This window comes from Ictalurus furcatus, chromosome 12 (genome assembly GCF_023375685.1).
Source record: "Ictalurus furcatus strain D&B chromosome 12, Billie_1.0, whole genome shotgun sequence".
In the NCBI taxonomy this organism is placed as follows: Eukaryota; Metazoa; Chordata; class Actinopteri; order Siluriformes; family Ictaluridae; genus Ictalurus; species Ictalurus furcatus.
The window spans coordinates 23760008-23780744 of NC_071266.1; the positions used below are offsets into that span (position 1 = coordinate 23760008).

Sequence of the window (20737 nt, forward strand, 5' to 3'; positions counted from 1 at the left end):
AAAAGATTAAAAGTTTTATCTGGTTGAACATCAAGAAAGGAAACATGTCTTCTTAGGTAGTGTAAATATTAATGAACAAATTGTTACCACTTTTTATTAGGATATGTGAGTACAATGTGGTAAAAAAAACAAAAAAAGTATTGATTTTTATTTAGATGTGCTTTGCAGTTTATACATAAGGAATAAAACACCCGGGGGTGTTCTGTTGTAGGAAAATAACCAACAGTATGGTAGTGTGACACGGCCATAACAGCACATATCAAAGTGTTTTATTCCTCTTATCCGACTTTGCCAAACTAACATTTTTTTATTTATTATTTTTATTCCATTTACAGTTTACATTATGTTGTAGAACATCCAGAAAAGAGTTGCTCCGTCACCAGACGCTCCTTTTCTCTATCTTGACGTTAATAGGACTAAAAAAAAAATGCTGCTTGTCGTTTTACCAAGAACCCACCGACTCAAATCTTAAAGTTACAGCTTTACCTTTGACTGTTACAAAGTGCTGACACTGGAGACTCCTTCCACAAATACAAACAGGAAGACCCCCACCATATCAACATATCTACACACATTTTTTTTTTTTAATGCTTCTTTGTGGAGCGTCCACCGTACAGGTCCCTTTGCAAGTTGTTACTATAGAAACGATAACATATTCGAACGAGGGCATTCTCGATTCTGATGAGTCAGAATGTTTATATAGGCTGATGAAGGTAAACACTATGGACTTTTTGGTAGAAAGTTACAGTTACATGATAGTTTAATTTCGAGGGCTTGGAATCAGATTGCTGCTCATGAACCAAAAAAGGGGGGAGAAATAGAAGATCCCTCAGAATATAGTAAAAATTCCATTACATATGATGCCACTAAAAATAAGTTATGAGCAATGATTGTCTGTTGCATTCGTTTTCAGAATTCGGAATTTAGGGTCGTCAACGTGTCATGCATTAAAACTTGAAATGGCACTGATCTAATAACCACGGGTGATACCGGTAAAAAAAAAAAAAATGAAAGGAAAAGTGGATTGGGATATGAGAGGGGAAAAAAGAACGCCTATGATTGGAATTGGGTTTGGAAAAAGTTTGTTTTAAATGTTTACATATGAAGAGTTTTGATTTTAGTTTTTTTTGTTTGTTTGTTTGTTTTAGTTAGGATTGAGTCTGCTGTAAAAAAAAAAAACCAAAAAAACAAACAACAAAAACAATAGAAACCCTCATACAATTTGTAATGGTTTTTAATGGTTTTAATGGAAACTGTAATGCTCCCTGTGGATAATTTGGTAACCGGTTCCTTTCTATTTGTGGCATGTTATGTCTAGTGGATACCATTAAGGACCAATAATGGTAACGGTTTTAATGGTTAGATGATAGTTGGTCAGGGTATTTGTAGTGGAAACCTTTAGAATGACTGTTATGGTTGCTATTGTTTTTTTTTGTTTTTTTTCAGCACGGGATTTTTAAAAATATATATATTTATATTGTTGTGTGAAAGCTGCAGTTTTGTCTACATTGTGCTTTTACTGCTTTTTAACCCTAGGTTTAAAAAAAAAAAATTACGCTTAGTATAGTTAAAAAATAGAAAAAAGAAGAAGAAAAAAAAAGCTGTTTAGGTATTATCAACATCGGCTCATACTTAAGGTTTCGGTATTGTTATTGTGCTGCCTCTAATCATAATTATTGTTTCTAATTATCTTATTATAACTGTTTACTATTTTATACAATTAAAAAGAGGCGATTTGCAGACCAAAAAAAAAAAAATCCCAAAAAACATCATCCTGTCACGGGCATACGCCATTTTGTTCAGACAGCAGGTAGAAATTCGTGTTTCGGCCAGCAGAGGGCAGTAAACAACAGGAAAGCGCTCTGTGATCAAACACCAACGTAGAACCAAGCGCTAATTCCGGGTTTACAAGGACGTTGTGGGCTGAATTACAACCATCCATTTACTCCCTTCGTAGGTGAACTTTGTAGGGTGTTAAATAACGGCTTTTATATTGTATCCAGTGCACTATTTATGATAGGGTGTGTTATTTGGGTTTGAGACACTGTTTGTGTATCGTACTCGTTCGTGCTCATGTCTACATTTTAAAACTGTCGATGTTTTAAAATGGCCGGGTTTATATGCTTTTTTTTATAAATGAATGTAGAGTTAAAACAATGCTGTAGAGTGGTAATTCGTCTCTAAACCATAACGTGTGTGTGTGACACACACATACATATAATATATATATATATAGAGGGGGGGAGAGAGAGAGAGGGAGAGAGGACATTAATTTGTCCCCTTGCTATGGCCAGTCCAGCCCACATGTCCAGGGTCCGAGCCCTGTATAAGAGGATCCTCATGCTGCACAGATTCATGCCCATTGATCTGAAGGCTCTCGGTGATCAGTACGTGAAGGACGAATTCAGAAGACACAAATCTGCATCTCCAGAACAAGCCCAGCACTTCATGAAGGAATGGGAGGTAAAATCATGAAAATCATTATCAGTATCGCCACATGGTGGCGCCCTGCACCACATAACACAACCTGCTAAACATAGTGTCTGCATGTTTGATTCATTTCTGAACATTCATCTTTAAGTAAGAGCTTCATCCTGGTCAGGGTCACGGTGGATCCGGAAGCCTATCCCAGGAACGCTGGGTGTCAGGTGGGAACGCATCCTAGATGAGACGCCACACAGGTGTTTTATAGTCACCGACCAACCTCCAAAACATGTTTTTTAAGAAGAATGCAAAAACTCCATGTAGACGGTAACCTCGTAACGTCGTTTCTGATCAGTCTGGTGGTTTTACCTCTCACACACACCTACTCAGTCCTGTACAGGTGTGTTAAGAGAAGAGGAAAGAAGAACAAGCAGATCCTGGAGACCTGGTTATTATGGGCTGTTTAAGACGAGACACTGCAGGCGATTGTCATATCTATATATTATCACTGAGCCTAAACAATCTCCGCTTACAAATTTGACATTTATTCATGCAAATCTTCGAAGAGGCTTCGCCTATATAATTCTTTTTTTTTTTTTTTTAAATGCGCATACATTGCATAAATGTTCATGTCACGGTGAAGATGGGTTTACAGAAAAGGTTGTTGGAAAATCATTTCTCTTTATTGTTTAAGCAAGAAAAGAAAAAAAAGAAAGAAACAACAACAACAACAAAAACCACCACAGGCTGTTATGGAAAATGTTTTTGGTCGTTTTTATAATCACGGTAATAAAATCTGACTTAAAATCACGTAGAAACTTGGAGAGATGTTTGGTTCTGAATGAGGAAGAAACCTTGATAAATACAGCGTGGTTGAATGCGATTTCTCTCTAGTTAGTTTGGTTTATATGGAAATGGACATGTCATGACTGTCATAATGACACGTAATCTGACGTATATTAGGAAACAAGCTTTTCAGGGATATGTGACATGGTGTGATTCGAAGTGGGCGGAGCTTCAAGCCTTGTTCAGAGTTGCTAAGTTTCAGATAGCGCAGTGGACGAAAGCAGGAAAATGAATCAACTTTCTGTTGAGTTGTGACATTTTTATTGCTACATCCTGACGAGATGACGTGCCGTAGATGCCATTTACAGATCCAGACTGCCTTTGCGTACTAACGTTCATCTAGCACGCTGTAGGTTTGTTTTGATGTGAAATATGATCATTGTAAGCTGAGAATATGACTGAATCGTGCGGATTAGCGTATAAGTAATACGATCTTATATCCACTTTTCCAGAATTCGTAGAGATGAAACTCACTCGCCTGCTCTTAAGGACTCCGACGGCGTCCGAAGATCTGTCTCGTTTCCACTCCATATCCTCCATTAGTTTCAACATAAACAGCTGCCTAGGTCAATCTGCCTGAGAGTCTTTATTCACCGACACAAACGATTCCTCTGTCACTCGCGCTTTCTCGGGGATTCAGACACAGTGTTTAACATCCTCTAGAATGCAATTTTCATTCGCGTTTATCTGCGCAAACGACGCTTCGTCTCGGTGTGTAATCTTGGGATTATGATGGAATTAAAATATTTATGCGCTTTGAGGATTTCAAAGCTTGTCGGCTGATTTTTTTTTCGGTCGTCGTTATTTCAGTGTCGAATCAACATCAGTCCCACAGTTATCAACATGTTGGGGGAAATTCCTTCTGGAGTAAGCTGTTAATTAGGGATATGAACGTACATGTGAAATTTCATGGTTCTACTGTATATAGAAAACAGCTGATTTTGGGGGGGGGGGACTGTTTTGAAAATTCAATGTAGTTTAATGTGTTTACAGAAAAAACACACACTGGCATGCCGTGTGTAATATCCAGAGGTGGTCACTGGAAGAGAACGTATACCGTGCGTGCATAATTGTAAGTAAGAGCTTGCTGGAGTGGCCACTCCTCTCCGTTCGTGAAGAAGTGGGCGATTCGGTACTCCATCTCGCCTTCCAAAGCACGCCGCGAGAGGGAAAAAAAGTAAGGGGGAAAAAGGTCCGGAAGGGCGGTGCTGGAGCCAGGAACCGACGGTGAGCGAGTCTCCAAATGCGATTAGGAGCACTGAGTGTTTGCTCTAATCCAATTACTGCAGAAGGCCCATGGGAGATCTCCCCGCCTAATAAATCGGCCACATTGCACCAGACAAGCTTTCCCTCGAGAGGAAAAAAGAGAGAGAGAGAGAGAGAGAGAGAGAGATGGTCGTAGAAGTGGAGTGAGGAAGAAGTGTAAGGAAAATGAAGACATGAGAGAAATCGACTTCTTGCTCACTAATGCACAAGTTCACATCAAATGGAAGGGGGTGATGTTACTGCTTCAGGTCATTGACAAACAACATTGCTATAAATGGACTCATTATGGCTGTCAGTGATGTCTGGAGCTTAAAATATCCTTTTGCAAAAATTCAAACTGTGTGTAGCTACGAAATGACTGTCAGGAGGTCTGGAGCTCAATATACTCTGTCAGAATGTACAACTAGATGACCTCTGATGAAGATTTATGTAATAGTCTGTATAGCCATACATCTTCATGCATGGACTAGCAAACAGTGGATTTAATTGGAAAGACACATTAGCTGATTGTTTGCTCTCTGAATCGTATGTGTCAGACTCGAGTCATGTGTGGTCGATTCGAAAGATGTAGCTGCTGTTTGGATGGCAAAACAATGTCACATCTGCTCCGCAGTCTGTTCTTTCAGAAAGCTTAGGCCCTGTTTACACTAGTGGGTTTTCGTGTGAAAACGGCGTTTTAAAACGAAAAAGATCCTCCTCCACACTGGCGTGTCCGCCGCGTTTCAGAAACGATCTCCGTCCACACTACACAACCGACAACGCATGTCACATGACCATGCGTGCACACTGGGCATGCGCATACAAGTGTAAACAGGAAGTTGGTTACTAGTCCAAACCGGCGGTCCATGTAGGGCTTACGCCGCTTGAAATGACTTGTTTCCGCTCGCTATGATCATCGCTCGCCTCTCGCGCATGTAGCAGCTGCAGTTTTATAAAATACAGAATCGAACTGCACAGTGGCTGCTAAGAATGACGACAAAGCCAGCAAAGCTTGCGGTTCAGTCTCCATGTTGTTGTGTGTACGATCAATGTAGCGTAACGGTCATACGGTAGCGGCTTGACGAATCAGGGAAGGATACGCGAAGATCCAGAAGACCCAATCAGGGGGAGAATGTGGGCGGAGCCACGCCTTCATTTTCGTGTGTTCACACATGAAACGCGAGCCCGGAGTTTTCAAACTAAAGCGGGGTCTTCCGCGTTTCCAAAAGTCTTCGCCGGAGTATTGTAGAGGTATTCAAACTAGGAAATGCAGGAGGGACACATGTGAGGGGTTGGATGGAAAAATACCAAAACCTTAATACATTTTAAGTAGGAATACGCTGGAACTCCAAAATCTGGTAAGCCAGTTAACATTTGTGCAGGAACTCTCCAGTATTAACAAACACTCTCTGAAGCCCCGCCCCCTTCTTCCAGCTCAAACTGGTAAGATTTGTTCTCAAAAAAATAAATTATATATCAATGATTAAATTACAGATATTTATTATTAGACTTAGTCTTGGGTTATGTGGCGTGAATACCATAAAACTCCCGGTGAATTAGCTGTTACTATAGAAACAATAGCGCATTAGTAATTTGCTTTGGAGCTGGAACTCCTCTCAGAGCTGTTGTTATTCATCAAGACCTTCTGACCAATCGGAGTCGAGAATTCACCTGCGCTCTGATATATAGAGCTTATCATATGGCAGACCTGAGATTTTGAACTCACAGTTCGTACACCGCTAAAATCACTCATGAATTTAAACTACTGGCCGTTACGTGCGCCTACATTTCCATGGATTTAATACTAAACAGTATATTTGAGTGGTCTGAGGAAAATATATACGGCCAGACTGATTGCGAATCGATCATCATTATGCAGGCAGGTACCACCAGTCACTTCAGTAGATGGTACTTTTATTTATTTATTTATTTAACAGACCTGTTTAAGTGCTTTGCCCTTGGGAAAGCCAGTTTACTCCAGACTGATGACATCACTGCCAGCACTAGACCTTGATATTCAGTGCGTGAACGCCGCCAGAAAGCCCGCCGTTGAACAATCCTCGTGATTCTTAAAATATAGCTTCTTGGCAAACATTCAGTGTAATTACATTATGTAGGGAAGGAAGCCTCTCAGACAAATGGCTCCTTGCTCCTGAAATTGAATTGCGTCCAAATCTCCACGACATTTCATGAATGAGTGGATGGATGATTTCAAGGTTTCCTTTTTTTAAAAAAAAATTTTTATTATTTTTTTTTTTATGAATGAGCTCATCGTACGCTACCATAGTTGCTGGTGAAGAATCCACGATGACATTTTTCTACACGGAGAAGAACTTTCTGTGATGTGAAAAGAAGTGTGTGGTCGTATGAGTCAGTAATTGCTGCGCTGCGAGAGCAATTTCGGTACGCGGTGTGAAAGAGACGGGTCACACTCGGGCTCTGACCTCCATTATTGCTCTGACTGTGGCATCGGCTCGTGGGTGCCAGAAACCTTCCCTACCATTGAAGTGAACAGATAAATAAATATGAAATCTTTTAGATCTTTTCAAATCTTTTAAATCAATACCACTCTGTCCTTGTGCGTCTGTATTCTGTGTGCGAACGCAGTTAGCATGCGTTACACGTATTCTACGCATAATACAGAGTGACGGAGCGAAAAGCTAACCGAGGCGAAAAAATAATTGGAGAACATGACATACTTTTTGGTTGAGTACAAGAAAGTCACTCATGCCTCTATTTAAGGAACTTTTTGCTCGGCTGTGCCTCCGAATCGCTGGTTGGTCAGTTATCGAAGTCCTAAAGAGACAAAAGTGTGTTCGCACTGATGGGGAACAGGTAAGGACTTGTGTAGTTTTACACACTGTTAGAAAAATAGTTCCTCCAATTCCGAAAAGTTCTGCTTGGACCCTTTTCTAATACGCAAACCCTCTATTATAGGATTCTATATATGGAACTTGCAGTGCTTACCCCATGTACAAACTAAAGGTTCTTGATGTGACCTCTGTTTCTAAGTAAGGAATATAATTAACGAATGAAACACTTGGAGGCGCGCTGTAATAGGAAAATAATCAACGACAGGGTGGTGGGATGAAGCGGAGTTACTGTTACCACCTGATGTTGATTTTTTTTTTCCTCTATCGCTCTCTTTATAACGGCAGCAAAGTGTTTTATTCCTCATATACCGCAGCAATATGCCGATGATAACATTTTTTCTTTATTAATAAAAGTATTACACATAGTACGTTAAATGCTGTGGAAAGTCCGTGAAACAAATTACTTACTGTTATTACCCTCCATCCTGAACACTTTCCCATGACTGAAATAAATGATTAATTTAATAAAAAAAATAAATAAATCCGTTGATATGGAGCATCTACCATATACCATTAAGGCAAGGACCCAGCCAATTTTTTTTCTTGGTTCATACACCGATCAGCCCTAACTTTAAAACCACTGACAGGTGACGTGAATAACATTGATCATCTCATTACAGCGGCACCTCTCAAGAGTTGGGATTTATTTATTAGGCAGCAGGCGAACAGTCAGTTCTCGAAGTTGACGTGTTGGAAGCAGGAAAAATGGGCAAGTGTAAGGATCTGAGCGACTTTGACAAGGGACAGACTGTGACGGCTAGACGACTGGGTCAGGACAGGTCTTGAGGGGTGTTCCAGTGGTTACCTACCAAAAGTGGTCCAAGGAAGGACAAGGTCATGGTTGCGCAAAGCTCATTGATGCGTGTGGGAAGCGAAGCCTAGCCCGTCTGGTCCAATCTCACAGAAGAGCTTCTGTAGCACACCTTGCTGTAAAAGTTAATGCTGGCTATGATAGAAAGGTTTCAGGACAGTAAATCAGTGGTACGGAGCATCTGCCATAGTCCCTGCAGATGACACCTACTGACCAATCAGATTTGAGAATTCAAAACCGCTGCGTTATAGATAATTATGAACAATTTTAGTAAAAATACTAAGTCAATTTCATTTCAAAGCCTGGAAAAAAGGTGCAAAAAAAAAAAAAAGGCTCCGCCCACATTTTGGTACAGGAATAGTTTAACATGTATTTTTTTCATGTATTTTTTCCCTATTACTCCATAAATTCATCTAGTACATACAGTATGTATATGAATAACATGTTTCGTGTGTGTTGTCTTTCTCTGATCTGATCTACGTGTCTTCTTGGGGCTGTAGGCCTACAGAGACACCCTACAGACGCAGGTGCTCGAGACAGCAGGAAGAGGAAAGATGGCGTTCGGTGCTGACCTGTCTGAGCGGCAGCTCAGAGACCTTCAGGAAGAACAGATCGGCCAGCTTTACGAGCTGATGCTAGAGTCCAACAAACCCAGCCGGCAGTTCCACATCCAGGAGGACGGCTCACCAAAATGACAGGCTGTTTATGAGGAAGAACAGAACTGACTCATTGTGATTTATGTAGTGTCTGTAGACATTAAGAACATGTAATGATACGTTATATTGATTGCTCCGAATGATTGCTCAGTCTTTCTCGATCGGGTTTGTTCTTTTTTTTTTCTTCCTTCATCTATAAAAGAGCGAGACACAAAAAAGCAATGGTTCCTTCTGGAGCATAATTATCTTCCAGGAAAAAATTGTTATCTTCCAGTATCTAAGTTAAATCTATTCTCAGGAGGCACTTACCATTCTCCAAGCATGCAAAACTAAAGTGCAAATCAATAATGCCTCTTTTCTTTTAACTCAATTATACGAGTTCCTGAAGGGGAAAACCTTATTAGCCAGCAGACAATTTTGTTGCTATAGTTGACACAACTTCAATGTTCAGTGTGCTTTAGATGAACTCATAACATTACACAAAAAAATCTGTGTGCTATAATAACAAGCTTTATTTCGGGCTCAGGGTCTCCATTTTGTAACGTAACGTAAAAGGGAAATACTTGAATTTACCATTGTGATGCTCTATTTCATGACAGTCTGCACTTTACCTGCTTATATTTAATAGATGAAACGCTTTAAATGGTCTGCACTTATGTAGCGCTTTTTTAACCTTAGCGGTTCTACAAAGCGCTTTGCACTGGTTCTCATTCACCCATTCACACACACACATTCACACACCAATGGTAGCAGAGCTGCCATGCAAGGCGCTAGCTTGCCATCGGGAGCAATTTGGGGTTCAGTGTCTTGCCCAAGGACACTTTGGCATGTGGAGTCACGTGGGCCAGGAATCGAACCGCCAACCCTACGATTAGTGGACAACCTGCTCTACCACCTGAACCACAGCCGCCCACGTTTTAAACATTGTGCAGTTTCTGACTGTGCAAATCTCTTGGGATTGGAAAGACCTACAGTGACAATCTCGGTGTTGACATGAAAAAGTTTAATTGAAACCCACTGTAGCCTCAGATTCCTGTTCTGGGTAACAGGAGTGGAACCTGATGAGGTCTGAAGCCCATCCACCTCAGGGTTTGACATGATTTGTGTTCGGAGATGCTTTACCGCTTACCACGTTTGTAAAGAGTGCTTATTTGAGTGACTATAACCTTCCTGTCAACTTGGGCGGCTGTGGCACAGGCGGTAGAGCGGGTTGTCCGCTAATCGTAGGGTTGGTGGTTCGATTCCCGGCCCATGTGACTCCACATGCCGAAGTGTCCTAGGGCAAAACACTGAACCCCAAGTTGTTCCCGATGGCAAGTTAGCGCCTTGCATGGCAGCTCTGCTACCATTGGTGTGTGTGAATGAGACACAGTGTTTATACACAGCTATATAAGTGTGCCGTTTACCATTTTGAACCAGTCTGGCCATTCAGTTCAGACCTCGCTCATGAACAACACATTTTCATCCATAGAACTGCCTCTCAAGTCAAGTCAAGTCGAGTGGGTTTTATTGTCATTCCTCTATATACCTTGTATACATTGGAACGAAATGTCATTTCTCCAGGACCATGGTGCAACAGTACCCAAGACTACATAAAGTGCAAAAACACAACAGTGTGAGATGAGTGCAGGGCAGTAAATACACCGGGCATGGGCTGTAACTGTGAACTATTGCAATATTGGCAGCAAAACGAGTTCCATAAATAGAACGTGCAGGTGCGCAATGTTTTTGAGTCGTACTGGGTAATGCTTTTTGTTTCTCACACTCTTCCGTGTAAACTCTAGAGACCGCTATGTGAGAAAATCTGAGGAAACCAGCGATTTATTTAACTGCTCACACCAGCCCGTCTGGCACCAACAACCAACAACCGTTCCACGGTCAGAGTCACCGAGAGCACATTACTGTCTGTCTATATCATTAAAAATGATGGACATGGACCATAAGTCTTAAAGTTTGTGAAATATCAGAAAAGTACTAAACTACCAGTAGGAGAGAAAACTAAAATATTAGGTCTCAAGCGTACACAATTGACAAATCAATTCCCCACATTGTCACAATACATTACAAAGCAGCACGTCGTCTTATTGAAGAAAACCAGGCTGCCGTCAAACACCTGAGCACAACAGACAATGATTTGACTAATTTACGACGACACAGACATGATTACAGGTAAATCGAATCCTTTGAATAAAATCTTCAGACACACAGACTGTTCCTGGGAATGCAGTGTACTCAACAAATAGGTTTTTTTTTTTTCCTTTAATAAATGAGAGACCAGTTGGCGCTCAAAGCTTTAAAACAGTCCCAAATATTAGCAAAACATTTATATCAAGGAGCCTTTGTGCAACTGAATGATCTCACAGAACTCAGTCGACAAATTAAAAGCAGACATTTCACCGTGATGTGCTGTCTTTTTTTGTGTGTGAAAACTTTGAATTTCATCACGACTGCCTTGTTTGCATTTGCAGAGTACTTGACTTCTATTCAAGTGTCAATAGAAGAGCCCCGCTACGGCATGTGGAACAAGAGGACGAATCACAGTAGCATTTGACTCGGAGAGATGACTCATTCGCCATTGTTCCGAGAGCACGAATCGTATTTTTGTTTCATTTTGTACAGCAAAGGGGGTTTGAGGGCCATCAAATGTGTGAATCACATACTCCAACTCTTATTCGGCAACTCAAAAGGGTGACACTCTTATCATTTCAACTCAGCTCATCTCTGTTTGCCTGTATGTGTTTCTACTGGCTGCACAGCTTCTGCTAAAGCTAAAGCACAATGCCTTTGTTGCAAACTCTTCACAGGATATTAATAAGGTGGATGGCCAATATAATATTTTAATCCTCACTTGCAATCCTTGGGTCACCACCTAAACGTGACCTTATTTCCTCTGTTCTGATTTGTGCATTTTTCAGGTACCCACCTCACCTTCATTTTCCTCAGCTGTTTGTGTTTCGCACATATAGACAGGTCCATAAGTATTTGGACAGCGACACAGTGTTTCAAAATTTTTGCCTCTGTACACCACTACGATGGATGTGAAATGACGTAATCAAGATGTGACTGACGTGTACTTTCACAAGTAGACTTTCAGCTTTAATAGAAGGGGTTTAAAAATAATACCAAATTTACCGAGTCCCTCCATTTTCCCAAGCTCGAAAGTAATCGGACAGTTGACCGATGAGCAGTTTCGTGGCTAGGCGTGGCCTGTTTCCTCATTATTTCGTGACAAATTAAGGAGATAAACGGTCTGTAGTTCATTCCAAGCGTTGGAATTGCATTTGGTAGCTGCTCATGGGAACTCTCAATACTTTAGGAGTGGCCAATTCAACAATTTGGTACGTTCTTAAAAAGAAGGAATGCACTGGCGAGCTCAGCAACACCAAAAGGCCTGGAAAACCACGGACGACAACCAAAGTGGATGAGTGCAGAATTCTTTCCTTGGTTCGGTTCAATTCAATTTTTATTTCAGTGGACATTGTCACAAAGCAGCTTTACAGAAATTTATAAATGTATCATTTGGTGAAGAAAAGCTCCTTCACAACATCTAGCCGAGTGAAGAACTCTTGAAGGAGGTAGTGTATCATTGTCAAAGTCTACAAACAAGAGATGCGTTCAAGAATGTAAATACAGAGAACTTACTTCAAGATGTAAACCATTGGTAAAACTCAAGAACAGAAAGGCCAGATTAGACTAAAAAAACATAAATTAACAAAACAAAACAACAACTCTAAAAATAAAAGCCGGACCAGTTCTGGAACAAGATTCTTTGGACAGATTAAATAAAATAAAATATTCTTGTACAAGAATGATGGGAAAAGAAGAGGATGGGAAGGAAAGATAAGGCTCATGATCCAAAGTATACCACATCATCTGTCAGACGTGGTGGAGGAAGTGTTATGGCATGGGCGGGTACGGCTGCCAATGGAACTTGGTCACTGGTGTTTATTGATGATGTGACTGCTGATAAAAGTAGCAGGATGAACTCTGAAGCATATAGAGCTTTACTTTCTGCTCAGATTCATTCAAATGCCACAAAACTGATAGGACGGCGCTTCATAGTACAGATAGACAATGACCCAAAACATACCACAAAAGCAACCCAAGGGCTTCTTAAGGCAAAGAAATGGTCAGTCACCTGACCTCAACCCAATTCTGCATGCTTTTCACTTACTGAATATAAACATGAAGGCAGAAAGACTCTCAAACAATCAACAACTAAAGGTGGCTGCAGTAAAGGCCTAGCAAAGCATCTCAAGGGAGGAAACTCAGCGTTTGGAGATATCTATGGGTTCCAGACATCAGGCAGACATTGACTTCAAAGGATTTGCATCCAAGTATTAAAAATGATAGTAATATTTATAATAACGTTAGTTTGTCCAATTACTTTTGAGCACATGAAAATGGATTCTGTAAAAATAAATGGCTGTTATTAATAAACAGTGAATGCAACATTTCTGTTAAACCCCGTGAATTAAAGCTGAAAGTCTAGACTTCGATCACATCTTGATTGCTTCATTTCAAATCCACTGAGGTGGTGTACAGAGGCAAATATTACAAAAATTGTGTCACTGTCCAAATACTTATGGACCTGAATGTACATTCATTGTGAGTAACTACTGTATCCTTGTATCTTTCTAATATCTTTCAAGGCAAGGACCTAGCCAACTTTTTTCTTGGTTTATAAATAACGGCAGAACTCACCAGACTGGTGTTAGTGAATATAAGTGAAAAGTCAGCTAAATTTCGTATCTATCGTCTCATATTCCTCTTTTGATCACAAACCCAAATGTCTTGAGTGTATAGCAAAAACAAAACAATTGGCATTGCTGTTCCAATACTTTTGAAAGGGATTCTAAGTGCCAAGCCCTCTAATGACCCGAGTTGGTTATGAATAGCTGGTGGAACGCCCATGCATTTAAGGATTAAAGTGAATTATTTAACCGATTCTCAGTGGAGCTGCTGCTTTAATGTGGTTTATCCATTCCAGCTGCTCATATTGCACCATTTAAAATTCATTTAGATGATTATGGGCCGGATGAAGCTATAGGAAATTAATTTAAAAATTACAGTCTACTATTTCTCTTCCTCAGAGCAGAGAATGTAGAAAGCAGGGAACTTTTGGGATGTCAATAATGCGTACTATTATTATTATTTTTAATTATGAGAATGAGAGGAAAGGTAAGTAATTTCTCCATTTCGTAAAAAAAAGATTTACATCGAATCATCGTCTATAAAGTTTATTTTACAGCACACTGTATTCTTTTTATACAATCTTTGGAAGGATGCCTTTGATTCTGTAGTTAGCTGCATGCTTCTTGTACTCGGTTGTCCGTGGTGACATCAATCTCTTCTCCCCGTCACTTGTGACTCAAAAGATCATGGAGGCCTCACCCCTACAGAGAAGAGCTGCGAATCGATCAGGCTTTGTCTCATCAGAAACCTAATGTGAGGAGGCAGCATGAAGAATGAAGTTGCTCCTTTGACTGACATGCTAATAAGTAGCCCTGACATCCCAGTCTCATTTCCCAGCATCCACGCACTCGACAGATAGCTGTGGACCCCAGCAGGATGTAGATGAACTGACAAAGCCAAGTCTACTGGGGGACAAATTTAGATACCGTATGAAAGAATGCTCCGGCATGATGCACACCTCTCAGCGCAGGAGCACAAGTACACAGCGGGCTTAGCGTCAAGATGCACCGACTGTGAGCCTCTGATTAGGGATGAAACGGTTACATGATAAACCACGATAAAATTCCCGACGGTTAATATTACCATGTCACATTTAATTATTATTAAAACCGTGTGCAATTATCGTGATTTGTAAAACTTGCGGTAAATGCTGTCCACATACCCAGCATGAGTCTGATGCAGGAGCAGCATGCAACATTGTTGTTGTTTTTTTTTTGCATGAAAACGCACGCTACAATTAAAAACTGAACGCATCTGCTCAATTCAGCATGAGCCGAATGAATCAGCACAAATCAGTAGGATTCAGATTTCATTTATCACGAAACGAGAGTGAAGTGAGCTGACTGACAGGAAGAGTGAGGCGAGCCGACTGACAGGAAGAGTGAGTCGAGCCGAGTGAGAGGAAGATTGAGTCGAGCTGACTGACAGGAAGAGTGAGTCGAGCCGAGTGACAGGAAGAGTGAGTCGAGCCGAGTGACAGGAAGAGTGAGTCGAGCCGACTGACAGGAAGAGTGAGGCGAGCCAACTGACAGGAGGAGTGAGTCGAGCCGAGTGAGAGGAAGATTGAGTCGAGCCGACTGACAGGAAGAGTGAGGCGAGCCGACTGACAGGAAGAGTGAGTCGAGCCGAGTGACAGGAAGAGTGAGTCGAGCCGACTGACAGGAAGAGTGAGGCGAGCCAACTGACAGGAAGAGTGAGTCGAGCCGAGTGAGAGGAAGATTGAGTCGAGCCGACTGACAGGAAGAGTGAGGCGAGCCGACTGACAGGAAGAGTGAGGCGAGCCAACTGACAGGAAGAGTGAGTCGAGCCGAGTGAGAGGAAGATTGAGTCGAGCCGACTGACAGGAAGAGTGAGGCGAGCCGACTGATAGGAGGAGTGAGGCGAGCTGACTGACAGGAAGATTGAGTTGAGCCAAGTGAGAGGAAGACTGAGTCGAGCCGACTGACAGGAAGACTGAGTCGAGCCGACTGACAAAAAGAGTGAGTCGAGCCGAGTGAGAGGAAGAGTGAGGCGAGCCGACTGACAGGAAGAGTGAGGCAAGCCATTTGACAGGAAGAGTGAGGCGAGCCAACTGGCAGGAAGAGTGAGTCGAGCCAAATGACAGGAAGAGTGAGTCGAGCCAACTGACAGGAAGAGTGAGTCGAGCCGAGTGACAGGAAGAGTGAGTCGAGCCGACTGACAGGAAGAGTGAGGCGAGCCGACTGACAGGAAGAGTGAGTCGAGCCGAGTGAGAGGAAGATTGAGTCGAGCCAACTGACAGGAAGAGTGAGGCGAGCCGACTGACAGGAGGAGTGAGGCGAGCTGACTGACAGGAAGAGTGAGTCGAGCCAAGTGAGAGGAAGATTGAGTCGAGCCGACTGACAGGAAGAGTGAGTCGAGCCGACTGACAGGAAGAGTGAGGCGAGCCGACTGACAGGAGGAGTGAGGCGAGCTGACTGACAGGAAGAGTGAGTCGAGCCAAGTGAGAGGAAGACTGAGTCGAGCCGACTGACAGGAAGACTGAGTCGAGCCGACTGACAAGAAGAGTGAGTCGAGCCGAGTGAGAGGAAGAGTGAGGCGAGCCGACTGACAGGAAGAGTGAGGCGAGCCATTTGACAGGAAGAGTGAGTCGAGCCGACTGGCAGGAAGACTGAGTCGAGCCGAATGACAGGAAGAGTGAGTCGAGCCGAGTGAGAGGAAGATTGAGTTGAGCAGACTCACAGGAAGAGTGAGGTGAGCCGACTGATTGTACTGTTTTGTTATTATTGTGTTTTTCATTAAGAATAATAATGAACCCACCATTAAAGCAATTGACGCTAAAGGGAAAGTGAAATGCGCACGGCCACACAGCATTCATAAGCGATTTAAAAGCAAGGGGGAAAGACTGGCATACAGTTGGCTTGACATTAGATGTTCGATATTTGCAAATTAAGGGACCGTCTCTAAAGTTACATACGACATTGTTATACACCTTTCTAACCTCAATAGCATTTGAAGAGAATGACTTACAGTGTCATCTATAATGCACACTTTTCAGATTTTTGATATTTAATAAAATAAACTATCAAATCACGTGTAAAATTTGGCATGTATTTCGCTACCGAATGGGCTCATACACAAAATATACCACAATTTTTGTAGAGAAATTTTGAAGAGACTGACTTACAGTCACAAAACCTCTTGGACTGTTGGAAATTCTCCCGAGCGCCGTCACTGCCTTCCGCCATGTTCTCTAACTGAATTAAATGATTTTTATTACTATAAAAAAGCAAAACGGCGCTGGGGGGCGGTGCCACGGTCAAATATAAAACCTGTTTTAATGATTTCAGTGTGTGTATCAGTACTTTTTGTACATTTTCAGCACATTTTAACAGTACAGCGATAATACTGATAGCGCTGATAGTCACGATAATCGTGATGTGAACTTTTCATTCCGTTACATCTCTACCTCTGACGGACGAAAATTGACGTTTCATAAAAAAGCACGAGAAGTGTGAAATAATTTAGACCAAATTGGAATTATCCTGACATACTGCCGACTCCATAATTTTTGGCACCCTTTATGAAAATTAGTGATGTTTTAAACTCAATGGTAGGAGATATTGTTGTCATATTGTTTCATTTAAACTCAAATGACATATCTAATTTCACTGAAGCCTCTCTCTCTGTGAGAGTAACAGCACTGAACCTCTTCCTGTGATGTCTAACAAGGTTTGAGACACTTGTAGACGGTCGTGAACTCTACATATCCTTAGGTCTGTGCCCATGGGCGTCCTTCTTCAATTCAGACCACAGGGCTCAATTACGGGGGCCGAGATGGTCATTACAAAATATTGATTTTGTGTCCCGTAATCATTATCTGTGTTGAGTTGGAAGTATCTCTGGGCTCATTATCTTGTGGAGATTAATGTATGACCACGTCTTAATCTACTGGCAGAGGCAAGCAGATTTAGGACGAGAGAGTCCGGTACTTATCAGAATTCATGATATTATTCATTCTCACAGGAGCTCCTGAAGCACCAGCCACAAGACAGCTTTAGTATGCGCAGTATAATTGTGAATTCACTTCCAACACATTTTGAAACAGGTATTCTTTTATTTATTGTGGATAATGGTATTGCTAATGAGTGTTATGCATTTTTTAAAGTATCTATAACCTTTCCAGAGTGGTGTATGGAGATGGGGAGGGTGGCTGCCTTTGAGGAGGGGTCGAGCAGAAGGATTGGAGTTGGGAATTCCTTCAGGAAGAAATGGAGCAGTTATTTGGCGTTTTTGGGGGACTCTCGAGGAGGGGCAGTGGGGAGTATAATTTAGAGTTTAGTCTATGATTATACTTGATTATTGTATTTATTTATTTTTTTTTAATTGTGTGTATTTTTATTTATTTATTTAAAAAAATTTTTGGATATGTGAATTTATATTCTATTGACCACAGGGGTGTTCGTGGGGGGACCAGGGTGGGGTGGGAGGTTGGTAGGGGGAGGGGTTATATATATATATATATATATATATATATAAAAAAAAGTATCTATAACCTGAAATCTCTACAGTTTTTCAATAGCGATGAAATGATGATGAAAGGATTTTACGTGCACAAACATTCTGCATATTTGGCAACTACACAGCTTCCTTGTTGCCTTTAATTTTGAGCTAACTCTAGAATTAATGACACTCTTCAAAAGAATGGACAAAATCGATAGACTTAAATAACCATTACACAGTGTGGGCTTCATTTATTAAAATGTATACAAACAAATCCAATCAAAAATTTACACAAGATGTGATATTTATGAAATCCTAGTTAGTTCCGAAAAGAAATAGTAAATTAAGATATGTAAGATCATCATAACCATTCGATTATGACAAAAGTAATGGCACCCTATAAGAGAACGAGTGTTTAGTGTAAGTCTACGGTAGCCGTCAAGCTGCAATGGCTGAGCTGCATTATTGGGAGATTTAAGAGCCTCCCTTTCACCCGTTTAGTCATTTTCAGCTTTCTGTGAGCTTTCTTTTTGTGGGCCTGTGCCTGCGAGTTTTGTGGGCATCATTAAAGAAAACACTGTTATGAAAAAGAACTTCTTATGAGAATAAGAGGATAGGTAAGTATCTGTTCCAACTGGGAAGTGACAAATTGGAATCGACAGGCCTCATTTATCAAGCCGGATAGGAACGGATTTATTCGTAAATCATTCACACGAGCGTTCGCACGAGAAATTTGATATTCATGAAAATCCTGTCATTTTGGAAAAACCTGTGACCTCTGGAGTGTCGCACCGAGGCTTTGGAGAACGCTATGCCGTTCTACTGTATACCGTATACTGTAAAACTCGAACTCGATGTATTATTGAATATTTTTATTGCCGTAGATGTGAGTGAAAATAATTTCCACGTCTGACATTCACGTTTACCCTCATCGTTCATTTCGTGTTCCCAGCTGTCTGTGTACTTGAATTTTTATGGAGTTTTTTGGGAGTGCAAATGAGCTGTGTCTGGAGCGTGCTTTGCACATTACGAATGATCAACATTCATACAGCACGCGAGTATGAAGAAGAAAAATCAGTGAGTATGTGTGTTCAATTCCAAAGGTCTTTGGAAGGGTGCCACTGATTCTGTAGCTTTCTGTATGAAGCTAAACGAGTTGCATGTACTAAAAGTAATGATTGTAATTCTAGACAAAACCCTAAAAGTAAAGTGAAGCACACAGACGCTTCTTTGGTTTTTATCGACAGTCCTGACTCCATGTGCACACTGGTTTTTCATTAAACGCTACTCGAGCATCGTTACTCCCTCAGGGCTGTGACTATCTGCACAAGTCATCATTATTCACTTATAATCGAGGCCCTAATAAACTTATAATGAACGTTTCATGATGACTCGCCTTTGAAAGTATAGGCCTGAATATGAATATTCATGTTTATTGAACATTGATGTTCGCAAACCGCCCTGGTTGTCATTACCCCGGTGCACATTAATGTTGTTTGGAAATAGAAAAATGTAGTAATTAGGCATGTGGATATTCGGTATCATAATTACTCACATCACAGTACTCAAGCCGTACAGCATAATGTTTTTGGTATTATCAGGATATTGTATTTAAAAAGACTTATTTATAAGCATATTACCTTGTCAGGGTGACAATCCTTCTGCTCTTGTCTTTCAGACTTTTACAGAGCTCTTATTCAGTGAACAGAATTATGGGATGGAGAAAAATACATCCGATGCTGCTTTCGAATTTCTCCAGTAACGGAAGACGGGTTTAAACTGTGTACGACGTTTGGACCGATTTTGCTCTCACGGAGAAAAATCACTCCGTTTAAGAGAACTGTTTGGTTGTCAGCTGAGATTTATAATCTTAGTATGCATAATGTGCAATTTTTTAAGCTGACAAGAAGTTCTGTCAGTGTCCAGAATGAAACATGCTAATGGAAAAATATTCTTTCACGATGCACTAAGTATTAGCTCATGTATCAATTGATCATCATGTAAGCATTAGTTCACTCATTAATATATGCTTATTTGTGTACCCTTATTGTAAAGTGATACCAAAACATCTTTATAACCCCAAGCTCAGTTTGAAGTATGTTCGTGTTTACGTATGAGTCTGGATTGGGCCGACTGATGGCAGAGCATAGACATTTACTTTTAGTCTATATTTAGAGGATCTTTATCATATAATCTGACATATAGAACACACATTATCATATAGTATATATATATATAATTTATCCAAGTCAGTCCCTCTGGGATTTTGCAATTTTGCAATCACAGAAATTAACGCAAAATCTAGCAATATTCTCAGGAGCTTGCAATGTTTCTAAATAAGTGCAGATTTGGCCCAAAATGCGTCATGTGACATCATCACGACGCGCATTCAGCCAAAGCCCTCTTCGGTTCACGTGCATTGAACATGAGTACAGCTAAAAGGTCTCATTTACCAACAAACAGCACGGTTAAAGACCGCGCAAAATAATTTCATGCAATTGCAATTTCACCAGTTGAAGTAGTTTCCAACCAAAAAAAAACAATTTTTTTGTTGTACAAAAAATTCCATGAGGAATTTTCGTAAAAATCGCAAAAATCTACCATTTTTGGCTGCAGCAAACACACACAAAAACCTCATTGTACATCCGGCTTTAACTAGACAGGTTTCCGTTTGCTGCCTCATGAAAGCAACCTCTGGTACTCTGAAGTACACCGCTGATAACGCT

General features: G+C 41.0%; 1 protein-coding gene and 1 long non-coding RNA gene across 2 annotated transcripts; both read left to right on the forward strand.

Annotated features, from left to right (window-relative positions):
* The first annotated feature begins 8 nt into the window (after nt 1-8).
* On the forward strand, nt 9-473 carry LOC128615809 (uncharacterized). The gene is made up of 2 exons (XR_008387294.1): nt 9-56; nt 336-473. It is a non-coding gene; the product is annotated as an uncharacterized LOC128615809 (long non-coding RNA).
* Nucleotides 474-1751: 1278 nt separating this feature from the next.
* Nucleotides 1752-9660, forward strand: sdhaf3 (succinate dehydrogenase complex assembly factor 3). Its single transcript, XM_053638145.1, has 2 exons — nt 1752-2463; nt 8700-9660. Exons 1-2 carry the CDS (start codon nt 2287-2289, stop codon nt 8892-8894), a joined length of 372 nt encoding a protein of 123 aa, XP_053494120.1. The 5' UTR covers nt 1752-2286; the 3' UTR covers nt 8895-9660.
* Nucleotides 9661-20737: the final 11077 nt, after the last annotated feature.

Coding starts and splice junctions, on each gene's coding strand:
- sdhaf3 (XM_053638145.1), top strand. CDS start 2,287: ATGGCCAGTCCAGCCCACATGTCCAGGGTCCGAGCCCTGTATAAGAGG. Junction 2,464..8,699: donor ACTTCATGAAGGAATGGGAG/GTAAAATCATGA, acceptor TTGGGGCTGTAG/GCCTACAGAGACACCCTACA.